This window comes from Eublepharis macularius, chromosome 12, assembly GCF_028583425.1.
Source record: "Eublepharis macularius isolate TG4126 chromosome 12, MPM_Emac_v1.0, whole genome shotgun sequence".
Classification (NCBI taxonomy): domain Eukaryota; kingdom Metazoa; phylum Chordata; class Lepidosauria; order Squamata; family Eublepharidae; genus Eublepharis; species Eublepharis macularius.
In genome coordinates, this window is record NC_072801.1 from 52,713,203 (window position 1) to 52,738,014 (window position 24,812).

Below are 24,812 nucleotides of genomic sequence, written 5' to 3' on the forward strand. Positions count from 1 at the left end.
AAGGCCATCGGTGGAGTCACTCCAATGTGAGGCATGGAGCAGCTGTCTATTGTTAGCCTGGTTGTGATGAGGGTGAAACAAATCAAGGGAGAACAGCAATGTGTAAACCACTCTAGGTTCCCATGGGGGAGAAAACCGGGGCATAAGATAAACCTTTAATTTGGTGGGGAGGGGGTATATACATTTTATGTGTATGTGTCTGTATGTTTTTTGCATTCAAATCACTTGTGGTGTACTTTAGAATTATATTGAGCTCCACAGTATCCCAAAAACCTTGTCCATGTATTGCAAACCGAAGTCAATCTACCACATCTAGGGTATTCTTCTTTTCCCTACTGCCTTCAATTTTTCTTAGCATTATTGTCTTTTCTAGTGAACCTTGTCTTCTCATGATGTGACATAAGCACTATCATCAATTGATATCTTCAAGGGAGAAAGCAGGCCTGATTTGGTCTGGACATGTCTTTTTCGGAGTCCATGGTACATGTAAATTGAAACTTTCTTCCCACTTCACAGTGTGAATGCTTTTTCCTCCTATGAGCTTTGTCTAAATTTTACTGTACTGATACTGCTCATTTGGCCAAAAGGCCTGCCCTTGATCAATGCCACATTAAATACTTCATAATAAAAATATGTTTTTAGAACCATTTAAAAGTGTCCTTAAGTGCCATACGCCGATTTAAAAAACCATAAGCTAAATGTTTGGGAACACAACCAGATATGTGAATGACTGAAATGCAGCCCAATCCCACTGCTACTTAAAATCCATTTTTGATGGAGGTCTGGATTGTCTTACATTGGTGTCATTGGGCTTGGAATCAGGAACCTGGAAGCGTTCCATGGGGGCTACAACTTTCATGCCAAGGCTAAGAGGGTGGGAACGGGATCTCTCTGGGGTGGCAAACTCTGGCCTTGGAAGTTACTGGCAATTTGGGGGTGGGACTTGTGCAAAGGAAAATCTGAGTAGGGATCTCCCCCAGAATCCATGGTCCGCATTTGCCCTCTAAAGAGATTGCCCTTGGAAGCAGCCAGTTTATCTGTAGGGAACTACTCTCTCTAACCTGAACTCAAGCCCAACCAGGAGTTTGGCAGCCCTAGGAAAATTTCTGAAAAAGATGGCAAAGGAGGGCCAGCAACTGATAGAGGCATGGAAGCCCACACCAGGACAGTAGCAGGGGCCTACTTGGGCAAAAGGGACGACCAGTGCTCTCATCCCCCATAGTCCACTCCTTTCAGCCCCACACAAACCCAGTTCCCCCACCCCAGCTGCCACACACAGACCCAAATCCTCCACTCAGCCCCTCTCAGAACCAAAACCACCCTCAGCTGCCCCACACCGAGTACCCCAGGAACAGGCTGGCCAGCCTGCCCCATTGTTCCCTATGCTGGGAACCAACCTCCCATCAAAGAAGGGAACACAGACACACAATCATTAAGTTTAAAAAACCTTTATTTTCTCATTTTCAAATTACAAGTGGTCAACAAATCACAACATATTACACTTATTGTCCCTCATAGCACAACACAACACAATTAACTACACATCAGAGAATCTTAAACACAATTTTTTTTTTGAAATGGACAAACAGTAAAGTTTTGAACATTACAACAGGTTACATAGTGAGCGGGCACAACAGGGCATGGAAACAGAAGATGATCATAATAACTACCAGCCTAATACAACTCTCCCTCCATAAAACGACTTAATGGGGGGGAACCACTGCAACAGGGTCCAGCAGAACCTATGTCATTTCCTGTGGCTGTGCTTTCAGTTCAGACACACAAAGCTGAACTGGGCACTTCCAAGGCACTGGACAATGGTATTTCTGGAGCAGTTCTGCAGAGGTCTCCCCCCACCCCCACACCAGCCTCAGAATTTACCTGGGAACATCTGTGAGAGATCATCATTGGCCGGTGCCCATCCACCACTCTTCCCGCATCCCCCAACCATGCAAACCCAACATTAACATCAAATTTTTTTTTTTAAACATGAACAGAACATCAACTTTTAAAAAACATAAGCACAACATTTTTTTTTTGGTTTTTTTTCCTTTTTTTTACATGAACAGAACATCAACTTTTAAAAAACATAATCACAACATTTTTTTGGGTTTTTTTTCCTTTTTTTTACATGAACAGAACATCAACTTTTAAAAAACATAATCACAACATTTTTTTTTGGTTTTTTTTCCTTTTTTTTACATGAACAGAACATCAACTTTTAAAAAACATAATCACAACATTTTTTTGGTTTTTTTTTCCTTTTTTTTACATGAACAGAACATCAACTTTTAAAAAACATAATCACAACATTTTTTTTTGGTTTTTTTTCCTTTTTTTTACATGAACAGAACATCAACTTTCAAAAAACAGTACAACAATTCTTCTACAATTTTTTTTACAATGATTTCATCTGATAAAAACACCTAAGCAATCCCTATCTAACCTGTTTCTCCCTCCAGTAGCAATCCATGTTTCTGGGGCATTATTTTTCATAATAAATTTGGTCCCACAGGGTATGTCTCAGTGATGGGAGATGTTTTGAGTACCCTGGGGGGGGGCTTTCAAATTGCTGGGTGTTTTCCCTTTGCCACTGGTTCCTAACCACCCTCCCTCTACTGGCCGGTTTTAACTGTATATACAGGGTTTTATACAGGGGAGAGCGCGATTCCAAAGGATTGGACTCATAGAGGATGCAGGCCACAAGTTGGGCTCACCTCAGTCACTCTGGAAGTCCAGTCCTGAGAAATCGAAGAGGCGAGAGTTGACCTTCAGGAAGGTCAACTGCTCGACTCTCCATGGGAGAAGGCGAGTGCGATGTGGGCCGACAATGTCGCCCGCATGTGAAAAGACGCGCTCGCTCTCCACGCTCGTCGGAGGGCATGAGAGCAGCCGCTGCGCCTCGAGGGAGAGGTCCGGCCAGACCGACTCCTTCCTGGCCCAGTAGCTGAGCGGATCGGTGGAGAGCGACTCGCAGGGCTCCGCGAGGTAGTCCCTGACCATCGCCTCCGCCGGATCCTCTCTCACGGTCCTCACGACCCCAGAGGGGACGAGGGCCCACCGGAGCATCTCCATCTCCATCGGCACTCCGGTGGTGGCCTCGGGGGGGGCCTGCGCAGAGGGGGCGTCAGAGGGACCCGCACGGCAGGGCCCCTCTTGCGTCCCCCCTGTCGACAGGCGTCCCCTCTTGGCCTGCCTGCGCCTCACCCAAGAGCAGAGCCCGTCTCTGGCTTGGGTGAGGTTCCCGTCCCGCTCGGCGAAAGTGCCCTTTATGCGCGGGTCACACATGGTCGCCAACATGTATGACTCTTCCTTAGTGAGAGGAGTTAGCCTGGCAGCTATGCCCTGCTGCAGCCTTCTCACTAATGCGCGCACCGCTGGAACAAGGTCAGCACGGGGCGCGACCCGGTCTGCAAGGGTGGCCAGATTCCTCTGGAGCGTGTGCACCAGGGGAATGACCAGACCGAGGGTCGCCGTGTCTGACGAGACCGCCACAGTGAAGTCCTTGAAGGGCTTCAGGACCTCCACTGTCTGGGTGATGGTGAGCCAATCCTCCCGGTTGAACTCACCCACCTGACTCGCACCGCGGTGCTCGGAGAGCCACGCGTGGAGTGCGGCCTGCTGCTCCACCAAGCGCTCAAGCATGGCGCAGGTGGAGTTCCAGCGAGTGCTGACGTCAGTGATCAGAGCGTGCTCTGGCACACCTGTCCTGACCTGTGTCTGGCGCAGTTCGTGCGTGGCCTTCACGCTGCGCGAGAAGTGACCCGTGAGCCTCCGACATTTCTGGACAAGTAACTGGAGTTCACGGGTCCGGGTATCCACGGGTTCCTTCGAGGAGCCCAACCCCAGCGCATCTCTCACCACTAGGTGAAGCTTGTGAGCGGCACAGTAGACGCTCTCTCGGCTCACTAGATGCGCCGCTGCCCTCATGTTCTTGCCACCGTCCGTCACCATGCATCCCACGGTGGCGGGTCCCTGGCCTATCCACTCGTCCAACTGTCTCCTTAAGGTGGCAGCGATGTTCTCCGCCGTGTGGGACACGTCGAGCACCTCGGCGTGAAGCAAGGCCTTGCAGTAGCCGGCCTGGCGGTCTCGCATCCTTCCCTGTCTAGCTGTGCTAGGCACCTCCCCCCGGCCCCCACCCAGAACCGACTCGGGTTCCCACCAGTGAGCAGTAAGCGAGAGGTACGCTTGCTGCACACTTGGGCAGGTCCAGATGTCCGATGTGAAGTGCACAGTTCTCCCGGCAACCCGGGACAGCTGTGCCTTCACATGATCCCTGGCAGCCCTGTAAAACGAGGGCACCACCGATCTGCTCAACGACGTGCGAGCAGGGACGGCGTACCAGGGAAAGCAATCTTGGAGCAGCCCTGAGAAGCCGAAGTCTTCAACTACGGAATACGGTTGCCCATCCACTGCTATCATGTTGACGATGTGGCGCGTGATGCGCCTGCTCGCCCTCCGGATCCCCTCTCTGGGCACACTAGCGCCCTGCATACCAAGCATCTCCGGGAGAGAGGCTTGGCGTCCCTTTCCTGCAGGTACCCTTGGGGGGAGAGCACCAGAGGAGCCTGCCTCCTTCTGGCTAGCTGGCGGCCGTGCGGCACCACTCGAACCCTCCTCCCGAAGAAGCACCGCCTGGTGGTGCCTCTTCATATGGTACCTCATCCCAGACGTGGAGAGATGCCACACATCTTTGCCACGGCTGACGCGCTGCCTACAATGCAGGCACAGGGCTGCTCGGGGATCCTCCGTTGTCTGGAAGTGCTTCCAGAGTTCGGAGGAAAAGGGCATCCCACGCTTCCCAGGAGAAGCGCGTTCGGGACCACCCTGCGGCACCTCCTGTGAGGTGCTCTGGCCGGACACACCGTGTCCCACTCTCGGCCGGGCAGGTGGGGATGGACGAGGCTGAAGGGGCAGAGATGTGGGCTCTTCCACCACAGTCTCTGCCTCTTCCTCCCGCGTCCTCTCCTCCTGCACAGCCGCGAGAGGCCTGCTGCTGGCCTCAGAGGAAACTGGGGTGGACCGCCCCAGGGGGGGTCTCACGGGCAGTTCCTCCAACATCCTCCGGGTTCCTGGGGTGAGCGGGAGCGCAGGGAAAGTCATGTGCTCCGCGCCCATCCCAGGAGACACCACATGCTGCCCCTCCTCCAGCAGCTGGCTCGCAACCACTGGAGGAGGAGGAGCCTCAGCAGCAGGCCCCTGCCCAGTGCCAGCCCCTGCCTCACGCACCCGGGTTGGGGGTGGCCCTCCAGCAGCTGCCTCAGGAAAGAGAGTCTTGCGAACCCTCTTCCTGTCACCAGAAGCCAGGCTGGTGAACGGCAGCAGCGCAGGGGAGGGCCTCCTCCGCTCAGATGGAGGGGCTGCCGCAGCAGTCCCCCTCCCCCTCCCCTCCTCCCCTCTAGATTTCTCCCTAGCCTTTCCCCCGGGTCCCCTCTCTGCTTTCCTCTCTGACATACTTTCCCCTCCCAAATTCAACCCTAACTAATCAGAAAAGATTTAGAAAACAAAGGTCAACTTTGTTTTCAAGACCTAACTAACCTGCTATAAATCTGTGTTTCTAGTGGCTCTGTGACTTGGAGATGAACAATCAAGTGCCTTTTTAAGCAACCCTATTTATGTCAGGGAACCTGAGCCTGCCAATCAGCTGAATTCCTCTGGAATTGAGCTGGCCCTAAACCCCAATAACAGGTGACGAAGCCTTAAACACTCACACACTAGTATGCCCGGGCCGGCCTGGCACCACCACGTGTGCCAGAGATGGGCAGTGGAACCCTAGTTATGGGGGCACTAATGGGAAGCCTATTGACAGCTATTACAAATTTTTATATATATATATATATATATATATATAGAATTCAAACCTAACACTCACTCACTAATGCTTTCCCTGCTGAGTCCCTATTTAGTTTTTTAAAAAAAACTAGGCTCGGTTTCCCTAATAATTATGTTGAGGGCAATTATCCACTGATCACCTACCAACTGGCCTACCTACCTAAGAGACACTATTTAGCGGGACCGATGTATCTGTGGTATGTCGGTGTGGGGTGTGGATGTGGTGTTTTGAAGATGAGCCTCCCCCCTCCCAAGCTAGCAAGAACCCACCCCCAAGGCCACCCAAATGTCAACCCGGACTCGCTCACACTAACACCAGTCCTGCAGTCCAGCGATGTTCAGGCGGTCTTGCAGCTGGTCCTCCTCTCCTCCACGATGCTGTCAAGAAAATTGGAAATGTTAGCAGAGTCAACACCACACGCCGCACACGCAACCCCAAAATTCAAGGCCCCGTTGCACAAGCCAAGTCAGCCCCCCCCCCCTTAAAGGCTAGGGCCAACCAGCAGCAAAACAAAACACATCCACCCAGCAGAGCTTCTGGCCTGTGCAGGCCAGAAGCTGGCACACTCATTTTTTAGTCCTGTGAAACAGCAGTTCATGCCCACCCCACACTCAAACTTGAAAAATGAAACATGAAAGAAAGCTGGCACTGCGATCAATGCTGGCCCCCCTAACCCCCAAACAATATCCTCTTGCCCAACCAGAAAATGCCCCCCCCCCCCCCCGGCCCAAGCCATAAAGACAGAGCCAAAGCATATGCTCGCAGGTAGGCACAGCAGCAGACATAAGCTCAAAAACCAAATTTAACAACAACCCTACCAGTCCACCAGTGCAGATGTCCAGCAATGTTGATCCTCCACGCAGAGATCTGCAGGCCGATGTCCACCAAGTGCAGTCCAGTCCAGAAGAGGTCCACCAACGATAAACAACCTGAATGTGAAGCAAAACAGTGAGTGCCAGGCCAGCAAACGGGAAGGGTTACCAAAGCCGGAGCAGCAGGCCTGTGTGTGGGCCGAAGGCTGGCACAGTTGATCAGGACGGAGCCTGTTGGGAATCCTTGCAAGCAGGGGACCAGACACAGAAACGCAAGCCACACCATTCCAGATTGTGGAGCACAACTGTGAGTGCCAGGCCAGCAACCAAAAAGGGTTACCTTGGCCAAAGCAGCATACCTGTGTGTGGCCCACAGGCTGGCACAGTTGATCAGGACGGAGCCTGTTGGGAATCCTTGCTAGCAGGGGACCAGACACAGAAAGGCAAGCCACACCATTCCAGATTGTGAAGCACAACTGTGAGAGCCAGCCAGAAGAAAGGCTTCTGGCCTGTGTAGGCCCGAAGCTGGCACACTCTGGTTTTAATCTTAAAACAGTGGATCAAGCTTAAAGAAGGCAAGCACAGCAACCAATGCTGAAACCCCCCCCCCCCACCATCAAAGATTGTCTGCCCAACCTGTCCCCCAGGCCATACCTGTGTGTGGCCCACAGGCTGGCACAGTTGATCAGGACGGAGCCTGTTGGGAATCCTTGCTAGCAGGGGACCAGACACAGAAAGGCAAGCCACACCATTCCAGATTGTGAAGCACAACTGTGAGAGCCAGCCAGAAGAAAGGCTTCTGGCCTGTGTAGGCCCGAAGCTGGCACACTCTGGTTTTAATCTTAAAACAGTGGATCAAGCTTAAAGAAGGCAAGCACAGCAACCAATGCTGAAACCCCCCCCCCCCCACCATCAAAGATTGTCTGCCCAACCTGTCCCCCAGGCCATACCTGTGTGTGGCCCACAGGCTGGCACAGTTGATCAGGACGGAGCCTGTTGGGAATCCTTGCTAGCAGGGGACCAGACACAGAAAGGCAAGCCACACCATTCCAGATTGTGAAGCACAACTGTGAGAGCCAGCCAGAAGAAAGGCTTCTGGCCTGTGTAGGCCCGAAGCTGGCACACTCTGGTTTTAATCTTCAAACAGTGGATCAAGCTTAAAGAAGGCAAGCACAACAACCAATGCTGAACCCCCCCCCCCCCCACCATCAAAGATTGTCTGCCCAACCTGTCCCCCAGGCCATACCTGTGTGTGGCCCACAGGCTGGCACAGTTGATCAGGACGGAGCCTGTTGGGAATCCTTGCTAGCAGGGGACCAGACACAGAAAGGCAAGCCACACCATTCCAGATTGTGAAGCACAACTGTGAGAGCCAGCCAGAAGAAAGGCTTCTGGCCTGTGTAGGCCCGAAGCTGGCACACTCTGGTTTTAATCTTAAAACAGTGGATCAAGCTTAAAGAAGGCAAGCACAGCAACCAATGCTGAAACCCCCCCCCCCCCCCACCATCAAAGATTGTCTGCCCAACCTGTCCCCCAGGCCATACCTGTGTGTGGCCCACAGGCTGGCACAGTTGATCAGGACGGAGCCTGTTGGGAATCCTTGCTAGCAGGGGACCAGACACAGAAAGGCAAGCCACACCATTCCAGATTGTGAAGCACAACTGTGAGAGCCAGCCAGAAGAAAGGCTTCTGGCCTGTGTAGGCCCGAAGCTGGCACACTCTGGTTTTAATCTTAAAACAGTGGATCAAGCTTAAAGAAGGCAAGCACAGCAACCAATGCTGAAACCCCCCCCCCCCCACCATCAAAGATTGTCTGCCCAACCTGTCCCCCAGGCCATACCTGTGTGTGGCCCACAGGCTGGCACAGTTGATCAGGACGGAGCCTGTTGGGAATCCTTGCTAGCAGGGGACCAGACACAGAAAGGCAAGCCACACCATTCCAGATTGTGAAGCACAACTGTGAGAGCCAGCCAGAAGAAAGGCTTCTGGCCTGTGTAGGCCCGAAGCTGGCACACTCTGGTTTTAATCTTCAAACAGTGGATCAAGCTTAAAGAAGGCAAGCACAACAACCAATGCTGAACCCCCCCCCCCCACCATCAAAGATTGTCTGCCCAACCTGTCCCCCAGGCCATACCTGTGTGTGGCCCACAGGCTGGCACAGTTGATCAGGACGGAGCCTGTTGGGAATCCTTGCTAGCAGGGGACCAGACACAGAAAGGCAAGCCACACCATTCCAGATTGTGAGGCACAACTGTGAGAGCCAGCCAGAAGAAAGGCTTCTGGCCTGTGTAGGCCCAAAGCTGGCACACTCTGTTTTTAATCTTAAAACAGTGGATCAAGCTTAAAGAAGGCAAGCACAACAACCAATGCTGAAACCCCCCCCCCCCACCATCAAACATTGTCTGCCCAACCTGTCCCCCAGGCCATACCTGTGTGTGGCCCACAGGCTGGCACAGTTGATCAGGACGGAGCCTGTTGGGAATCCTTGCAAGCAGGGGACCAGACACAGAAAGGCAAGCCACACCATTCCAGATTGTGAAGCACAACTGTGAGAGCCAGCCAGAAGAAAGGCTTCTGGCCTGTGTAGGCCCAAAGCTGGCACACTCTTGTTTTAATCTTCAAACAGTGGATCAAGCTTAAAGAAGGCAAGCACAACAACCAATGCTGAAACCCCCCCCCCCACCATCAAACATTGTCTGCCCAACCTGTCCCCCAGGCCATACCTGTGTGTGGCCCACAGGCTGGCACAGTTGATCAGGACGGAGCCTGTTGGGAATCCTTGCAAGCAGGGGACCAGACACAGAAAAGCAAGCCACACCATTCCAGATTGTGGAGCACAACTGTGAGAGCCAGCCAGAAGAAAGGCTTCTGGCCTGTGTAGGCCCAAAGCTGGCACACTCTTGTTTTAATCTTAAAACAGTGGATCAAGCTTAAAGAAGGCAAGCACAACAACCAATGCTGAAACCCCCACCCCACCATCAAACATTGTCTGCCCAACCTGTCCCCCAGGCCATGCCAAGAATAAACTGCAACACCTTTTTGCAGAGGCAGGCCACAGCAGCACATTGCCCAGCATCAAAAAAATTTACAAAAATTTTAAAAAGGCCTACCAGGTGTCCTCTCAGGATGTCCAGCACAGTTGATCCTCCAGGCAGATGTCCTCCAGGCTCCAGGTGCAGTCTCTCTTCTTCTCCTCTCTCGGTCACAGCTCAGCAGCAGCAGCAACAGAAGTGTTCCAGACAGTCTTGCTCCAAATTTAAATCCCCTGCTGCAGCCTCAGCCAAAGATTTAAATCTATTGGCTGGCATGAGAATGCAGCAGTGGGATTGGTGACTCCTAAAGTCCCCAGTCCCCTGCCTTTCCCCACCCACACTCCAAGAGCCACCCTCCTCCTGCTCCCCCTCCCCTACCTGTTAGTTTTGGCGGGAATCTCTGCTGCTTTGCAAATGCAAAGTGCAATGCAATGCTTGCACCTTGCATTTGCAAGGCAAAGCAGGATTCCCTATCCTCCTTTGCAAGAGGGGTGGGGGGTGACAGAAGGAGTGAGTGATTCACTCCTTCTCCCCCCCTCCCCTCTTCTAAGAGCCTGCAGGAAGCCTTTGCTTCCAGCAGGATTTTGCTAGCCGCTTGCTAAGGCAAACGGCTAGCAAAATCAAAATGGCGATTCTCGAATGCCGAAAGAATGCCGAAAGAATCCCGAAACGTTTCGGGTTTTTCTTTCGGCAATCCCGAAACGTTTCGGCATTCCCCGAAACGTTTCGGGATTCTTGAAGAATGCCGAAACACTTTTGTTTCGGCATTCTTTCGGCATTCAGAATGCCGAAACGCACATCCCTACAGCAGAGGAAATGGCTTCTGAATACCGCAGTGCATAGTTTTGTCTTAAGAGTGGACTCACAGAGAGATTCCTTTGCTTTCTCTGGAATCTAAATAAGGCCAAGGGCAAACAGGTTCTGATAGAAGTTAACCCAAGTTCTGCCCACACTAAATCCACTGGAGTGCCACAAGGCAAAACTAAAATCTTTTTTAAAAAGAGGTTTTGAATTAGTTCCAGATTCAAGGTCAGATGTTCATTCAAATACCAGATCTCTGCTCCATGTAGAAGCTATGGGATGGCTTTACACTGGAACAATTTCAACCCAACTAAAAATGCTCCTTTCGAGGTATAAAATTTCAAGATGGCCACAGTGGTTTGCAAAACTGAGGCTTATGTTATATCCAGGTAGGCTTTCCATGAGAGGATTTAATTAAATGTTACCCCAATAAACTTATTTATCATTGGCTCTTAGATGTGAAATCAAACAAACATGGAGGAGGGCCAATGAGATTTAGCAAGTGAATGTCAAACAAAGAAACAAAAAAAATTCTTCCCACTGGTAGAGTACAATAATAGGAGATGGAGAAATCTACTCAGGAATGGAGTTTCAAAATTTCACTGCCATGACCAAGAACGTCATGTCTTCTTGGGTAGCTACCCATCCAGCTTCAGGTGGTAGGAGAATCCAAAGCAGGGCCTCTGAAGATAACCGGAGTGATCAAATAGGCTCACAAGGGAGTAGGCAGTTCTTAAAATATGCCAAAGCCAGACAGGGCTTTAAAGGTCAGTGCCGGTAGCTTGAATTGGGCCAAGAAGCAAATTGGTAGTCAATTTACATGTGGACTGATATGATCCCTGTGATCTACTCGAATCAATATTCTGGCCACAGAATGCAGCAACTGTAACTTATCAACAGTACGAAGAATTGTATTGGCGGAGTGTTGTTACTAGGTGTGTGCAAAGGCACAGTGGTTCGGCTTTCCTGATTCGGGTATACCCGAATCGAGAAGCCGATTCGGGAACAGCGATTCGGGATTCGGCTTGATTTGGGGGTTCGGGAAAGCTTTTCAAAGGGAAAAAACCTCCCCAGGCTTCTCTGAAGCCTGGGGGAGGCATTCTCCCACCGAATCAAGCCAAAATTGGTGGGATCCTTCCTCTAACTCCCCTCTAACAAACCCCCAAGTTTCAGACCGATTGGACTTTGGGGGGCCATGTTATGGCCCCCCAAACCAGGTCCCCTATCCTCGCCTAAAAAAGTGCATAGCTTTAGGTTGCTGCTGCTAATCTATTTTGTGCTTGCTGCTGCTGATCTCCATTATTTCCTATGGGGAAAAAATGAAGAGGCAGGCTTCCTTTGCCAGGGGTGGCTTTTTGTATGCAAAATGCCCCCCAACCTTCAGGGGCCCTTCTCCCACCTTTCCTCCCACCCCCACCAAGGCTCAGCCTGCTCCCACTTGGGGGAGCCATTTCATGGCCTCCCCAAGTAGGTGACCTTTTCTCTACAACCTACAGCTGGGGGAGGCTTGTCTTGCCAGGGGTAGTATTTTGCATACAAAATGCCCCCAACCCTCAGGGGCCCTTCTCCCAACTTTCCTCCCACCCCCCATCAAGGCACAGCCTGCTCCCACTTGGGGGGGGGCATTTCATAGCCTCCCCAAGTAGGTGACCTTTTCTCTACAACTGACAGCTGGGGGAGGCTTGTCTTGCCAGGGGTAGCATTTTGCATGCAAAATGCCCCCCAACCCTCAGGGGCCCTTCTCCCACCTTTCCTCCCACCCCCCACCAAGGCTCAGCCAGCTCCCACTTGGGGGGGGGCATTTCATGGCCTCCCCAAGTAGGTGCTCTCAGCCCCCAAAGTCCACCCCACTACCGCCTCACACATACCCAATACCCCCCAGCTGCCACACACAGAACCAAATCCCCACATTAGCCCCTCACAGACCCAAATCCACCCCCAGTAGCCCCACACCCATAACCCCTGGAACAGGCTGGCCAGCCCTCTCCCTTTGTTCCCTATGCTGGGAACTTCTAAACTCTCTTTCCCTGGGTAATTCTGCACAGCCCAGGGGTGCCACAATGGTGTGCACACTTCTGAGTCCCGGCTTGTCCCTGTGAAAGAGCACCTGAACCACAGACACCCTCCCTCAAATTCCCCCACCACCTACAGAGATGGCTGGCCAGCCAGCCCCATTGTTCCCTATGATGGGAACCAACTGCACAACAAAGAATAAATCACGAACAACACAAAATAAAGTTTTAAAAAAATTATTTTCTCCCTTTCAAAGTACAAGTAGGCAAAGGATTATGACACATTACGCCAGCAGTCCCCCACACAGAAAAATTAACACAACTCACTTAACATCAGAGAATCACAAAAAACACAATTCCTGTCAAAAACACTTTATTTCTGGAACAGCTTTAGGTTACACAGCAGGGGGGGGCACACCAAAGGGCATGGCAGCAGTATCTTACACAAAAATAACACAACTCACTTCACATTAAAGAATCAACCCAAAATATTGATGTCAAAAGCACTTTATTCCTTTAACTGTTTTAGGTTACACAGTAGGAAGGCACAACAGGGCATGAAAGCAGTGTACTACACAAAAATAACACAACCAACTTCACATCAGAGAATCACCCAAACACAATTGCTGTCAAAAACGGTGAAGTGGGTTGTATTATTTTGTGTAGTACACTGCTATCATGCCCTGTTGTGGCCTCCTACTGTGTAACCTAAAGCAGTTAAAGAAATAAAGTGTTTTTAACAGGAATTGAAAGTAAATGAAACAGATGAAAGTAATTGAGAGTATCGGAAAGGGATATGGAAGGCTGACTGTAGGAATCTCTGACTACTGTGCTCTTTGAAAAAGAACTCTGGAAACGGACCATATGTGGATCTGGACCGTCCGTTAGAGGAATTCAGTCACAGAATTAACAACTTATACCGCAAGGATTAGCACACGATCTGTGACACACACAGTGTCTGGAATTTACTTTGGACTGTATCGACATTGTAACTGACAAATAGGCAATTGGTATTCTGTATGCAAGAAGTAGTGTCATAGGATACTGGAAGTATTTGCACTTTAGTTACTACAATTGTAGCATATTGAGCACAAGACACTTTAATCTATTTATATACAGGATACATGGAATGTATGCATAATTAAGGTCATAGGAAGTTACAATACGTGATGCAGTTCTTGTTTGTAATATGAGAAATGAATTGAAATTGTTTACTATATCCCCCATGTATTGACAATTAAATAATTCTGGAAACTATATATTAAATAACATATGCTTTATTGTCAATTGTGGAGACATTATCACACACACGGGTATTAGGAGCAGAGCAGGTGGCAATGCCGACCCTCACCTTAACCCAGCTGGTATTAGAAGCAGAGCACGTGGCAATGCTGGCTCCCCTTTAGCCAGCTGGGATCAAGAGCAGAGTAGGTGTTAATGCCTGCCCCTGCCTAAACCCAGCTGGTATTAGGAGCAAAGAAGGTGGCAATGCCCACCCCCACCTTATCACAACTGGCATTAGGAGAGAAGCAGATGGCAATACCCACCCCCACCTTAACCCAACTGTTAAAAGTGGAGAAGGGGCAATACCCATCCCCACCTTAACCCAACTGTTAAAAGCGGAGGAAGGGCAATACCCACACCCACCTTAATCCAAGTGTTATTAGGAGCAGAGCAGGTGGCAATGCCCACCCCTGCCTTAATGCAGCTCATATTAGGAGTGGGGCAAGTGGCCATGTACACCCCCCGCCTTAACTCAGCGGGTATTAGGAGTGGAGCAGGTGGCAATACACACATCCTCCTTATCATAACTGGCAATAGGAGCTGAGCAGGTTACGCCCACCCCTGCCTTAACAGAGAGGGTATTAGGAGCAAAGGAGGTGGCAATGCCCACCCGCCTTCACCCAGCTGGGATCAGGAGTGGAGCAGGTGGCTATGCCAACCTTCCGCCTTAACTCAGCTGGTATTACGGGCAGAGCAGGTGGAAATGCCCACCCCCTTCACCCAGCTGGGATCAGGAACAGAGTGGATAACATTGCCCACCCCCTTCACTCAGCTGTGATCTGGAGTGGAGCAGGTGGCAATGCCCACCCCGTCGACCTACTTGAATAAGGCACTCAGCAGGCAGCAATGCCCAACCCATCTTCACCCTGTTGGTATCAGGCACCAAGCAGGCAGCAATCTCTACCCCCTTTCAATCTGCCGGAATCAGGAGCAGAGAAGGTGGCAGTGTCCGAACCCTCTTCACCCAGTTGGGATCAGGAATGGAGCACATAGCAAAGCCCATCACCCACCTTCACCTGTTGGGATCAGGCAAGGGATCCGTATCCCTTATTGTCCAGTGAGTACATAGGGTGTAGGAGTGCAGGTGACCAATGACTCACCAGATATTTGCCCAAGAAGAAGACGTGCGAAACGGGAATTGGAAATCTTGCCCCACATCAACCCATCGGCTTTTGGCCCCTTGGCATTTATATACCCTATATGGGACTGGTGATCACTTACCTTGAGTCTTCTAGGTTCACCACAGTTGCACCTGCCTGTACTCCATTTGAGATTGGTATCATAATAATTGCTCATGTGAGCGCTAAAATTGTAGCATTATTGTTGTATATGGATTGCAGATTTGGAATATCTTCTGTATAAATACTTGTTGTATGTATTTTGTACACATTTATTGATTATTTATTGTATATCAATTGATCTATTAAACCTTGCACCTTGCACTTTGCACTAGATAAATTATGCACCTTTTGTAATTGTTGTTGATTGTTTGATATTACACCCACCGGTTGGTTATTTTGTCGGGATCAGGCAAGGAGCAGGAGGTAGTGCTCTCTCCTCCCTTCACCCAGCAGGGAATAGGTGGCAATGGCCACATCTCTTCACCAAGCTGGGATCAGGCTTGGAGCAGGCAGCAGTACCTGCCCCACTTCACCCAGCCGTAATCAGGCGCAGAGCAGAAGGCAATGCCCATTTGCCCTTCACGCAGCTGGGATCAGGAGCCGAGCAGGTGGCAATGCCTGCCCCCCTTTACCTGGTCTGTATCAGACGTGCAGCATGTAGCAAAGCCTACTACCCCTTCATGTTGCTGAGATCAGTTGTAGTAAGTAAAGTAAAAATAGGAGAGTATCACGGTAAATAAACTAAAATACAAAAAAAACAACCGTTGCCGTGATATGAATTGTATAAAATTACTTTTATTGAGATCAGTTGTAGAGCCGATGGCAATGCCTATCCCCCTCCTTAACTGGTTGGGATCAGTGATGGAGGAATGAATGCCTGCCTGCCCACCCTCCCCTTTCTAGAGCCCATTGTATTTTTTCCCCACAATGGGTTTTGTTTCTAGTTACAATATGTTCCACAATATTGTATTGCATGAAATATTTTTGTTTGTTCTGAATCTACTGCCCATCAATTTCATTGGCTGTCTATAAGGTCTAATGTGTTGTTTTGGTTTTCCTTAGTAATCTGAATGGATATTTTGCCCCAATGTACCTTGTAGTTTACCTTCTACCAAAAAAAAATATCTATTGCTACCAAAATACAGCTATTGTCATGTTGGCATTTGTACTCCAACTTAGCCTTGGAGCATTCATGTTTTATCACTTTCTAGTGTTTATATGAGAGCCATTGTGGTGTAGTGGTTACAGTCTTGGACTAGGATCTTGGATTCAGGTTCAAATCCCCACATCTGCCATGGAAGCTTGCTAGATAATCTTGACCCAGTCACACACTCTCATCCTAACTTACCTCTGAGGGTTGTAGTGAAATTAAAATGGAGAAGGATGTAAGCAGCTTTGTTTCCCTATTGGGGAAAAGGGTACGGTACATGAAATAAACAAACAAATAAACAGAATAATATCCATTCCACATTCAAATTAGTACTTCACTATATTGTTCTTCAAAAACATTTGGGAAGGTGAGATGGGAGCTTTGTCAGACATGACTGAAAGTTCCTTTCACCATACTGTTCCCACAGTTTTTTACTTTCTGACTCATATAAACCTGAGGTATTCATTTCCTTAGCCATTTTCTTGAAAACAAGGATTTCTACCTCAGTGTTATCAGTGGGAAACTAGGGTGCCACCACAGAAAAAAAACTGTCTCTGATCACTACCTACCTAATTTTAGAAAGAGTGGTTTTACTATAGAGTTTCCAGTGATTCCTAGAGCTACCTATGTCACTTCCTTTTTGTCAGAAGTGACACGACACTTCAACTGGCATCAAGTGCCCCCCATATTCCTAGCAAAGTCCTTCTTCTAGTTGCCAGGTGCTGCCTGGCAATCCTAGGTCCTGTTAACTTCTCAGAAGGTGAGCATGGGAAGGCCTGTTGAGTTGGGGAAAATATTTCTCCATGAAACTTGAAATGAGGTTGAGTTTTGTTTTTACTCCAACTTGTCCTTTACTACAAGCCTTCCCACTGCCTAAAAATTGTAAAGGTCCCAACTAACTTCTCTAGGAAACATTTATGAGGGTCCAATTAAGCAGACAGAAGATGTGGGTTGTGAGGACAACTTTCTAAACTCTCCTGATACTGGGGTGGTTACTTGTGTTTAAAGTAAAGAAATCAAATTACTGGGGTGGTCACTAGTGTTTAAAGTAAAGAAATCAAATTTTGCTTCTACCACAGCTATACGCCCAACTAAAATATGTTTCCTCCATATAAATAGGAGTAATTCAGCAGACAGAAACTTCAGACTTAGGCAAAAAAACTAGATATTTTCTCAGAAGAGCACAACTGAACAAACAGTTTTGAAAGGGCAAGTTTGATCTCCTTGTTCCGCATGCTATAAATAATGGGATTAAACATAGGTGGAACAAAAGTATAGATCACAGTTAATGCCATATCCAGATCAGATGGTGCTTTAGAAGGAGGCCTCAGATAAGCAAACCACCCAGTAACTATAAAGGTAGAGAAAACAATAAGATGCGGAAAACAAGTGGAGAAGGCCTTTTGCCGTCCCTGGACAGAAGGCATTCTCAGCACTGTAGAAAAGATCAATACATAAGTTACAATGATGAAGACAAAGCAACCAAATTCCAGAATTACACTGACTGCGAGAGCACTAACTTCAGTTAGATATGAGTCAGAGCAGGCAATTCTAAGCAGCTGTGGTATTTCACAGTAGAACTGATTGACAATATTGGAGCAGAAAGTAGTGGCAAAGGTGCCACTAGTGTGCAGGGCACCGTAAAGAAGTCCAGTGATCCATACTATTACAACCATCTGGGTACAAGCATGCCTGTTCATCACCATTTCATATTGTAAAGGATTGCAAATGGCGACATACCGGTCATATGCCATGACAGTGAGGAGAAAAAAATCAGATCCTACAAAGAACACAAAAAAGAAAACTTGAACAACACATCCAGAGTAAGAAATGTCTCTGGTATTCATAAGGGAATTGACCATGGACTTGGGGATAATGACTGAAACTGAGCCAAGGTCCTGTATGGCCAAGTTCATGAGAATGAAATACATGGGTGTGTGCAGGCGGTGGTCAAAAGCCACTGCAGAAATGATGAGAAGATTCCCTGTGATAGTTGCCAGGTACAAGGTCAGGAATAAAAAAAAGTGAAGGATCTGCAGTTCTCGTATCACTGCGAATTCAAGGAGCAGGAACTCTGAGATGGATGTTTCATTAGCCATTTGTTTAACATTAAAAAATGGATGCCACTCCTGAAAGCAAATAGAAAGATAAATATTAAAATTCTGACTTAAGAAGAAACATTTAATTGAGCTGACAGCAACTTAGATTTGAGGATCACAAGTTATACCGAATGCACGTTCAGTGTGTACACCTGATTTTTCTTGATACGTGCCTTGAGTAATTCTCACGTTACAGTCGATGAATGTAGACCTGAACATGAGATTTAAACTCCACATTTATCCAGATGCTGGTTCCTGTTTCCATTTTTAAACTGGACATTGCCAATTCCTTACAGAGAGATGTACATGCAAGATGTTCATGCACTCACTGTGACAAGGCTAGAGAAAGGCAAAACACTAAAACAAAAACAAAACAAAATCATAAAGCAGATTTCTGAGATCCTCCACTCCTCCCAGAGCTTAGGGGTTATGGGGAAGAAGGGAATGAAACGGTATCCAAATGAATCCCCACCTGATCACTACAACACAATTTTGAGGAACCTGGAAGCTTGGCTTCTCACCATTACACTGCTCAGGCTGAAGCAAAAAAGCTATGATTCCATTCAGTACTTGGATTGGAAAACTCCTAGGATCTTTGGGCACTGATAAACATGGAATTTTGCCTGAAAATGTCACTCTGCCTCATATATAATTGTAATCTGGCTAGCCTTTATGCAGATAAGAAAAGGACCCATTTCTCCATCTATGGCAGGTATAGCTCTACAGAAAATAAAGGTAGGCATCTCAAAATTGGCCACTGGATTCAGGATGATCATGGGACAAGACCTATTTGAGCCTGTGTGATGATGTTACAATATCAGACCAGGATCAAGAAGATCCAGGTTCAGATCCTCACTCTACAATGGAAGGTTGTTGGCTTGCTTTGGGCTAGTTGTTCACTGGCCATACAGGGTTGTTGTGAAGATAAAATGGAACAGAGGAGAACAATGCTTTGGGTCCCCTTTGGTGAGAAAGGCAGCACAGACAGGGAAGATGGAATGTATCCTCTCCTTTTTAAAACAAAGCGGGTTTAACATCTTCCCTGAGTATCACAGTCAGTATGATGTCATGATTGGAGTGTCATAATAAAGCAAAATAAATATGTAATATATGGAGAGCTGCACAATACCGTGTAAGGGGAGATCTTTGGAAATCTCCTCCTCAGATCTATCCACTCCAGTATTGTTTTCTGTTTTGATTAATTTATAATGCTGTATTTTGATGTATTACTGATGTAACAAACTGATTGAAGGATACATGTATAGGTGTTACCATGTAGACAAGTCTCAGACCTGGGTCTGAGGATCAAAGTTCATGCATACACAAAGTGCAGGTCGTGGTGGTATTTTCCAAGAAAAAGGAGGCAATTTTCATACACAAGGTATATTGTGTTTGCTAAAAAAATGGGCAGAGAAGAGGCAATAAAAGATGCAAACGTAGATGCAGATTATTATGCTTCAAAATACCTAATATCCAATATGATAGCCCAGGTGATGTGGTTACTATCAGATACAAATGATTCTGTTACTTTTTCTGTGGCAAAACATATAGGGGCAATAAATATCAGAGAAATAACATTAAGTAACGTTTGTTACATTTTAATTTCTGTTTAAGATGATACCTGTATAAGCAGTACTAGACAGACAGACAGACAGATTGGTTATGCCTCCACAGATCAGCCATAAAAAAGGTCTTGTGTTTGTATTTTGAAAATACAGTTTCTCATCTATCTTGTTTTTATGTGTTTTCCTCCTCTTGTACTTTTTGTAATTAGTTTTTCATACAGAATAAATTAATCAATCTAGCTGCTGGCAGGAAGAAAACAAATGTGCAGTGTTCAGTATGGGACAGGGAAAAAAAAAACACCACCTCCCTGGACTCAAGTAGAGCGGAATGGCTGGATTTCATTTCATTGGGTTGGATCCTACCAGTTATTCTGATTGTTGTAGCCTGATCCCCATCCTCAGTGGACCCCCAGCACAGCCAGATACTGTCCACAAGACCTACAGTCCCTATCACAGCATTTGATTGGTCAAAAGCATTTGGATGGTTCTCCCTCTTTCACCAGCGAAACAGTTGGAAGAATCCAACCAATATTAATATGTTTGCTGACTGAATGCTTAGTGCAATTTGTTCACTATAGCCCAAACTTCAGCTATTCAAAATCCAATCCAAAATGTGAGTAATAAAAAGAAATAGCGGTAAAAGGAAGAGAGTCTACATAAAACCATGAAGACAAAATTTACATGTATATACAAAAATCATGACTTGTTATGATGCCCAAATTAAAGATAGATACTTACACTCTCAGCAGCAGTGCATTCTGCTCATTAGAGTTTATTTGGATCCTCCAGATCTTTGGACTGTATTAATATGCTCCCTTATTCCAATATCTGATTACAGACACTCCCACCAAAGCTGTGTGTTGGGGGGGAAGCATAATCCTGTTTTGATGTACAGGCACATGTTAGTAGACATGCTTACATTTCACAACCACATATTGTTACCATGCAAACATGCAGGAATTCCCTATTGCTCTCAAATGTCTTTTTCTATATATTCCCTTATATATGCCAAGCTGAATAGCAACGTTATCAGATTGGGTAGATGCTTTCATGAATGGAATCTGTCCAAATGAGAGTAGATACCTCAATGTTTTGCAGTTAATTTATACCACAACTTGTTTAATTCATCTCATACCTTGATAGATGACTCACACACACTGAGGGCCAAGCAGCTGCACAGCAGCTGTGGGGAATGGCTGTTAAAAATAAAGCTCAAACAGCCTGAGATTGCTACTGTGGGAGAAGAAGGGCTCCCCCCACCCCCAGTAATTTTGCCAAACAGCAAGCAGGAAGGCTATGTTTTTGTTGCTCCACGTGGAGGAGGGAAAACCTCCCCTCATGCTATTTTGACACAGAGAAACAGCTTCTGCCACCAAACAGGAATGGCAGTGAGGGCCATGAGGGCCTACTGGAGGATAGCCAAGCCCCACATCCACTCTTTCCTGCAATGCCCAAGGCATTCATTGATTCTGCTGCTGCTGTGTAGCTTGACATCTGCCTCAGCCTCACCTCCCAGCTGCAATGTAGTCTAGTGGTACTCAGCAAGTCCCCTTATGACGGGACAAAAGTGCTTGATTTTGCATAAGATCTTGCACAAGCATTATGGCACATATGGTTGCACATTACTGGATCCAAGCTACTGTGTTTGACTCTTGGTGTGTCTTTTTACACTTCTGCTTTAAAGATCACTGGAGGATGCATGGATAAATCTTCTCCACAAGTGATTGTTCCACAAATTAAATTCCATACAAAACAGCAAATAACTTTTGTTGTAATGTGTTTATTGTTGTTGATATGTTTCCTGGAGAGAAGGGAGAATAAGGCACAGAATTATCATTGTCGCCACCAGCTGCATGTCTGTTCTTAGTCCAAGTCAGATTTATCTTCTCTCTCCCTGCTCAGAGAGGCATAGGCAATCTTCTGACCTCAATATGTTATAGTTAGAATTTCATCACTGACCAAAGAAAATTTTGTTGTGGGAAATGTGAGAGAGTGATAAAGCGGCACCTCCCCCTGTGTCTCCTTGGTAATATATGGTAAAAGAAACACACCATGTGACATTATCTTGGTGGCAAATGTCTGGTTTACTATAAGTGTAATGGATATATTAGCACAGGGCTGCAATGCTGATCACACTTACTAGGGAGTATGTTGCACTGAGCTCAATATGATTTACTTCTGACTAATACACATTCTTAGGATTGCATGGCAAATCATCCAACAACACAGGAGCCAATGGGAGGACAGCTTCAAGGGACAATAGGAGCAGAGTGCTGAGAAGTAGTGTCAATTGAAAATAACAGTTACAAGATGTGCAGTTAGTCAGTTTGGAGGTAAAACAAGAAGAGCAAGGGAGAGGAACCAGGGGTGGTCTTAGTAATTTTAGGGCCCTAAGCAAAAAGCCAAGATGGGGAATAACTGCAAGCCCCTGAATAACTGCAAGCCCCTAGCCCCCCTCCCTAAGTCACCCCAGGCTCAAGCAAGGAGAGGCTCTCATTCCATGGAAGGTGTGCTGGAATAGAGGCCAGGCCACGTCTCCGCTGCTTGATCCCTCGAGTAGATGGGCATGCAAATCCATTGCCCAGCTTTTCCTCTCCTCCTTTCTGTTGAGGATTGGGATGGTGAGTGATTGGGGGCCCCCTCCCTGAGGCCTGGGCTCCTGCCCAGTTGCTCTATGGCTAAGACCAACACTGTGAGGAACAAGGAGATCTGTACAGGGTGTAAAATTTTGTCATTAAGTCTATTTCTACTGGCTATAAACTTGGGGAAGCAGCACAATTATTATCAGCCTACAGCAGGGTTTGCTGGATTGGCATTGGCCTGTGTAACTTGTGAAACTCAGGGCCAAGCTACAAGTGATGAATTACACTTAAATGGCAAGTGAACAGACTCACGTGTATTCCTTCCTGTTCACTTGCGCTCCACTTGCACTCCACTTGACCACGTAATGGAGTGCAAGTGGAGCACAAGTGAACAGGGAGGAATACTTGTGAGTCTGTTCACTTGCCAGTCAAGTGTAATTCGTCACTTGTAGCTTGGCCCTCAGTTTGTGAAATTTGCCACAAACAAGTTTCATTGCATGTATAGTGTATAAGACTGAATCCTCTCCCTCCATGTTTTAAGTGTTATAATGTCAGTTATTTTGTACCAAATAAATCTTTGTTTCTTTACAACAGCGTCTTGTTATTCTGTCAAGTTTATCTCACATCCATGCTGCAACCAGGATTGGCAGATTTTTAAAGACTTATTATTCAAAGATTTATTATGGTCAGGAGGAGACCAGCCAAGTTAAATACAGATAAAAGAGGCAGTTTTAGCTTTGAAGGGAGCCACTCCAGGTATGTTGCAATCATGTTTACTTTTCCATGTTCCCTGGCTCCAGGTCACTGGCTGCCGCTTGTGATAATATAAAGTCCCTAGGCCCCTTGAAAAATGAACACCACTTTCCATGAGGTTCAGTTGATCCTTACAGACTCGGTTAAGAGCCTACAGGTTATACTGGCTTCAGCACTGCTGCTAGACAAGCACGTTAATGCAGTTGCAAAAAATGCCTTCCACAATCTTAGACTAGCCCAGAAGTTTGCCCCCTACCTTGATACAGCCATTTTGGCAATCTGGATCCACGACATGGTAACATTGACACTAGACTACTGTAATGCATTCTACATCGGTCTCCTCTCAAAGTTAACTTGAAGGTGCCATTTGGTACAGAATGCTGCAGCTCAATTATTATCAGGAGTTAAGGGAGCATACACATTATTCCCATTCTGCAGTCACTCCACTGGCTACCAATCAGATAACAAGCTTGGTTCAAGATTTGACAATTGCATACAAAGCCCTTCCTGGCCTTGTTCCCTCATATCTGTAGAACCACTTCTCTCCCCATGCTCCAGCAGGGCAGCTTTGCTCATCTGAACTGGACCTTCTGCAGGTGCTATGCCTTAAATGGGCAAAATCAACAGGTACCTATACACTCACATTCTCTGTAGTGGCCCCTGCATTAAGGAATGGCCTGCCTAAAGTGGTCATGAAAGCTCCCACGGTCCTGGCTTTCTACAAATTATACAAAACTGAATTATTCAGGATGGCTTTTCTATACAGGTAACAGGGCTGTGTTGTAAGGAAATAGTTCCAAGAGATGCTTCGATAAAGGGATAGGGACTGTAATCTAGACCATGTATTGCACACTGTTGCCATTGACTCTTATGTCAAATTGCTTAAGTGTTTGTTTCAACATTGTTTCAGCTCTGTATCCTATTTCTGCTTATTTTCAAAAATCTGCAATCTGTACTTTATCGTAATGTTTACTGAATACCCCAGCTGTTGATCATATTAAATAACACTGTGTAATCCACCTTGAACCTCAGTGAGAAAAATGGACTATAAATAATGCAAATAAAATAAAATACAAAATATTATACTCTCAGTTTGCATAGACTACAGCCCCTTCCATCCAATGCATGAAGTTTGTCCTAAACTACCAGCTCCAGGCATTCTGAATCCTTCCCCTATATCCACAGTTCACTTTAAAAAACCCGGAAGTACTTCAAAAATCAGGATGCTGTTTCCTGTGCTGCCCTCCTCTAGCTTCTGGCTGTTCCCTGGAACATGTTGGGAGCTCCGGGGGTTCCCTTGGGCACCGATCATGATTTGTGTTGGGGCTCTGCCCATGATTTCAAACAGATTCCTAAAACAATTCTGGTTGTGGATATGGAAGTAGTCTGTCCTTTGTACTGCGCTGTTTTGCCCTGCCTCTGGCAAAATGTGTGTCATAGGAATCTTTGAAACAGCAGTTCCAAAATCACCTGACAACCTAACATTAGATACTTCTCTTATTTATTTTCTTAACAAAAATGTTAAAAAGTTAGCCTAGAAAACAGCAGGCTTTACTAAAAAAGCCAATGAGGTATAAGAAAAAGGAGAGGACGTTCATAAAAACTAATCTTTTTGGAAAACTCATATGTACTGTAGATTTAAAGTATGAAACCTTGTAAATTATGGTTAGCTTGTTACTTATGATATGTCCTTTCTTGTACAAACTATTAATAAAATAAAACTTAAAAAATAAAGAAGGGCCCAAATGGTCTCATAATGCCACCG

General features: G+C 46.9%; 1 protein-coding gene across 1 annotated transcript; it reads right to left on the reverse strand.

Annotated features, from left to right (window-relative positions):
• Positions 1-17,196: 17,196 nt before the first annotated feature.
• Positions 17,197-18,153, reverse strand: LOC129339346 (olfactory receptor 14A16-like). Its single transcript, XM_054993931.1, has one exon. The coding sequence runs from the start codon at positions 18,145-18,147 to the stop codon at positions 17,197-17,199; it is 951 nt and encodes a 316-aa protein (XP_054849906.1). The 5' UTR covers positions 18,148-18,153.
• Positions 18,154-24,812: the final 6,659 nt, after the last annotated feature.

Bases quoted from the DNA above. Each gene is read 5' to 3' on its own strand.
- LOC129339346 (XM_054993931.1), bottom strand. From the start codon at position 18,147: ATGGCTAATGAAACATCCATCTCAGAGTTCCTGCTCCTTGAATTCGCA.